At 18.3% G+C, this 5,000-nt stretch overlaps 3 protein-coding genes across 3 annotated transcripts in view; 2 read left to right on the plus strand and 1 right to left on the minus strand.

The window, feature by feature from the left end:
* Nucleotides 1–6: 6 nt before the first annotated feature.
* Nucleotides 7–1,449, plus strand: PADL01_0726500 (conserved Plasmodium protein, unknown function; the record flags this gene model as incomplete). The annotated part of the gene is made up of 2 exons (XM_028681305.1): nt 7–1,269; nt 1,417–1,449. 2 exons carry the CDS (start codon nt 7–9, stop codon nt 1,447–1,449), a joined length of 1,296 nt encoding a protein of 431 aa, XP_028537696.1.
* Nucleotides 1,450–1,537: 88 nt separating this feature from the next.
* PADL01_0726600 (RNA-binding protein, putative) lies at nt 1,538–3,891 on the minus strand (the record flags this gene model as incomplete). The annotated part of the gene is made up of 8 exons (XM_028681306.1): nt 1,538–1,591; nt 1,860–1,909; nt 1,987–2,050; nt 2,149–2,241; nt 2,372–2,437; nt 2,533–2,577; nt 2,687–2,740; nt 2,842–3,891. 8 exons carry the CDS (start codon nt 3,889–3,891, stop codon nt 1,538–1,540), a joined length of 1,476 nt encoding a protein of 491 aa, XP_028537697.1.
* Nucleotides 3,892–4,897: 1,006 nt separating this feature from the next.
* Nucleotides 4,898–5,000, plus strand: part of PADL01_0726700 (signal recognition particle subunit SRP9) — a gene marked incomplete at both ends in the record, with an annotated part of 1,058 nt that continues 955 nt past the window's right edge. The window contains one exon of the mRNA XM_028681307.1: nt 4,898. Coding sequence (XP_028537698.1) covers nt 4,898 — 1 coding nt within the window. The remainder of the gene's footprint in view (nt 4,899–5,000) is intronic.

Consider the following 5,000-nt stretch of genomic DNA (forward strand, 5'->3'; position numbering starts at 1 on the left):
CAAATAATGATTTGCTTGATATTTTATGTTCTTTTCGTTTTATTACTACAAGATATAATTTTATGGAAAAATATTAATGTTAAGTGTTATTTAAAAAGAAAGGAATCTAGCTATATTAAGAGTAATTTGAATCTTATTGATAATTATGTAAAAAGAAAGAATTTTTTTTTTTTGAATAATAAATCATGTTGGAGATATAAGGATAAAGGAAATGAGTACGAAGCGAAATTGAAATATACACATATGGATATTAAGAATAGAAATAGAAAGTATAAATTAAAGATGAATACAAAAAATATTGTAAAAGAAGTTGTTAAAGACATACAAGGTGTTTGGAAGTTCTTTTTACCTGTATATATAATGGATAGAGAATTTAAAAGATCTAAAAATATTAATCCAGATGAGAATTATAATGATATAAATAAAAATACATATGACAACAATGATGAGGAGGATAATGATAATGATGATAATAATAATAATACAAATGATGAAATGAATGATGATGTTAATAATAATAATATATACGATTTAGAAGATAATGAAAATACAGATATGGATATAAATAATAAAAATAATTCAGATGATGAAAATAATTTGAATTTATTAAGAGGTGAAAGATTACAACCATTACCTATGTTTGTTTATAATTATGAAAATATTGTTTCAGCCTCTGATTGGACTTATGCATATTGGTCAAATGAATATCTTGAAAAAAATATATTTGAATGTACTATAAAAATAATAAATAAAATGAATAGTAAGTATATGATTCTTTTACAAGGATATTTATTTTTATCAGATGTTAATGCCTTAAATGATAGAAATATACGATTAGTTCCAGCACAAATATTTACAAATATTTTTCTAGCACATAATGATAATGTAGATGAATCATCTTCTTTAATACCTCCAAATGTAAAAGTATACGATAAAAATGGTAATGAAGTCAAAGATGTTTTAAGTATTTTAGAAAAGAAGGTACCAGAATTTAAAAATGAGAAAAAAAAAATCGAATCATTCTTAGGTATAAAAAAATGGAAGTATCTAGGTGTTTCTACTGCTTATAAAATAGTAGGAGAAGGAAAAAATATGTTCAACATAAATCATATGTTAACTGGAAAAGATGAAAATATTTTTTATAATATTATGGATTTTGATACTATTAATAATAATTATAACAAACAAGGATTTACATATTTAAAGGAAGTCTTTAATTCTTATTTTCATAAACCTTCCAATGAAACGTTTTCTTTAATCATGAAAAATGTAACAAAAAAATAAAAAAATAAATTAAATAATAAATAAATGAATAAATAAATAAATAAATATATATATATATATATATATATATATATATATATATATATACATATATATATTTTTGTAATTATATTTTTGCTTTTATTTTTACAGTTACAGGAAAAATCAATCAATGGGCCATTTTAAAGAAGAAAAAAAAAAAAAACAAAAGAAAAAAAATATATACTATAAAAAAAGAACAGGTCATGTGTCCTATGTTTAAATGCTCAACAAATTATTCAACCATAATTTCGTGTTCTTCGTCTTCACTTTGGTTATCAATCCATTCCTATAAAAAAGTAATATTAAAAGGTAAAAATTAGAATTAACTTTTAAATATATATTTAAATATTATACATGTATATTTTTAAATTGATAAACACATTATATTAAATAATACAATATATATATATATATATATTTATTTATTAATTTATCAGTTTTTTTTTTTTTTTTTTTTTTTTTTTTTTTTGTTGTTGTTGATAATTATATGTACGCGATTGTACACATTTTATTTTATTTTATTTTATTTTTTGTCAATTATTTTTTCTATTTACATGAAAAGATTTCAAATTAGGATTAAATAAAGTTTGTGGATGCTTGTCATCTGTAAAAATAAACAAATATACATATATATATATAATTTTTAATTCAATGTTAATATGCTTATATGTATTAATTAACCTTTTGTGTCCTCATTTAAATCTTCATTACTGTTCATGTTTTGTAAATCGTATCCTTCTTTATTCTGAATAATAATAAACAAAAAAGAAATAAAATAATAATAATAAGGACAAATTAAAGTATATAAATATAACAATTGGTTATAATATATGTATATGCTACCTTAGGAGGTAAACACTGTGATTTGAAGTCTTGCTTTCCATCATAAAAATAAACCTCCAATTTTTTCCCGTTAAGTTCAATATCATTAAAGCACTAAATTAAAAAAATAAAAAAAGGAAATAATTTTATTATTGTAATTTTTATTAATTTGTATTATATATATATATATATATATATATTTATTTATTTATTTATGTGTATGTTTTATTATAAAATCTCATACCGCAACGATCGTTTCTGCTTCTTCTACACCTTTGAATTTAACACATACTATTCCATGAGGATGTTTCTTAAAAAATTAAAAAATATGGAATAACTATATATAGTAACTTTTCTATAATAATTTTTGCTTTCTTATTATAATTTTGATATATTTTTCCTTACCGGTATTGGATATACTTTATGAACTGGTACGTATTTTTTGATTTCCTAAAAAATTTCAGAAAAGTATTTATATTATAACATGTCATATATATATATATATATATATATTTATTTATACATTTAAATTGTGTGTTCATATAATTTTGTTAAATACCATTTCAACCATATTTTTTATAAAATCATAAAAAGAATCTCCCTCATCATATTTCTAAAAAATAAAAAAAATACATATATGTGTACATATATATATATATATCAATGTTTATACTTTGAACTATATATTTTTTTCCTTTTATTTTTATTATTAACCATTGCATCTTCATACGAGAAAACATTTCTAAAAACTACAATTTTTTTTTTTGTTCCTGTATATATTTCTCCTCCTCTTTGCAACCTGAGTTGTTCCAATTTTGCTGCTTTAATTTTTTTTTTTTTTTTTAATATATCTTCTTTGGATATTTTAATAACTTCTTTTTTTTTATTATTGAATTGCGCTTTTTCTACATGAATTATGCAATTTTGTCTGAAGAAAAAATTATCAAAATATTTGATGGCCATATCTACACTTTGTGTATATACATAATTAACTAGTGCATCTCCTTTTATATTATTATTATCATCATAATATATTTTAATTTGTGGTTCATTACGTTCTGTATCGATTTTAATTATTCCAGCTTTTTTAAAGACTTCATAAATTTCTTCTTTTGTTACATCATTAGGTAATCCTGTAATATATATAGAACTATTTTTTATTTTTTTCTCACATAAACCTTTTTCAATTTTTTCTTTCTTTCTTTCAAGGTATCTTTTTTTCTTTTCTCGTTTTCTTATTCTTTCTAATTCATCTTCTTTTTTCATCATCATTAAATTACTGTGGTTATTATGATTTTGGGAGTAATTATCATGTTGATTTATTTTTATATGTTCCATATTATTTGTGTGTGTAACATCTTTATTGTTGTTTGTTTTATTATCATTTTGATTTTCTTCGTTATTTTTATTTTCAGTTTTATCACTTTTAATATTTTCTAAATATGAAGTGTCCATCATATTATTATTATAAATATATTTTTTTAATATATCATCATTATATAGATATTTCCAATTACTATCTCCATTTTTAAATATGAGTGTCATTGAATTTATTCTTTTTTCATTCAGCATTTGAATAACTTGATCTATTGAATATGGACCATATGAAATATTGTTTACATAAATATAATAACAACATTGTTTTTGTTTATCCATAATAATATCATTATTATTATAAGTACTAGTAGTAGTAGTACTACTAATAGCAGTGTTATCTTTTGTTAATCTGTTAATTTCATTATTTTTATTTTCGTTATTATTCATTGTTCTTATTTCATTGTTATATGATATTTCACTAAATAATTCTTTTCTTCTTCTTCCATATATATTATATATATATATTTTAATATATTATTTTACTATGATTTAATTATATTTTTATTTTTAATTACTATATCTTACATATATTTTATATATATACATTTTTCTTATTATATATATAAAATTTTAATATATAATATTATACATTAAAAAATTTTATTAGGTTAATACAAATGGGGTCGGTGAAATATATTTCTTCCTTCAATGAAAAAAAAAAAAATATATATATATTATAGCATATGTAATATAAAATATATATAATATTATATATATATATATATTTAATATATGTATTATATTTTATTTACCTAATAATTATAATATACCAAGTTAATATATACATATATATTATTATATTATATACCACATATTAATATAATAAATATACATACGTACATAATATTACATATATAATATAATATATATTATATACATAACTTTTAGTATTTTATAGTTTCATAAAAAATTAGGAAGAACAAAATATTATATATATATATATATATATATATATATTTACATTTTTTTTTTAAGGCAGATAATATTCTTTCAAAATATAAAATTATCTATAATATATATATATGAATGTATTTATATATATATTTACTTATTTTATTATTTTTTTTTTATTATTTAATTGATATTACGATTTGTTATATCATTTCCTTCCTTTTTTTTTATTACACTAATTATATTATAATTTGATGAAAAGAAGAAAAAAAAAAAAAAATAGTAAATAAAGAAGGAATTTTTCCATGAGACTATAAAATTATACTAACGGAAAGATATTCTAATTGTGACAAAAATATATAAGAATTTTATAGGATTTCTTATATATATAATATATATTTAATATATCAATAATATTAATAAATAAATATTCTTAATTTTAATATAACAATTAGTTTAAATAAATAATTTGAACAAATAAGAAATAAGATAATAATAAAAAAGTAATATACCTTTTTTTGTTATATATGATTTCTTTTTTCTTTTTTTTATGTATAATGAAAGGGATATTTTATATACACTATAAACTGTATTATATATATATA

Source organism: Plasmodium sp. gorilla clade G2 (assembly GCF_900097015.1).
Source record: "Plasmodium sp. gorilla clade G2 genome assembly, chromosome: 7".
Lineage (NCBI taxonomy): Eukaryota > Apicomplexa > Aconoidasida > Haemosporida > Plasmodiidae > Plasmodium > Plasmodium adleri (nom. inval.).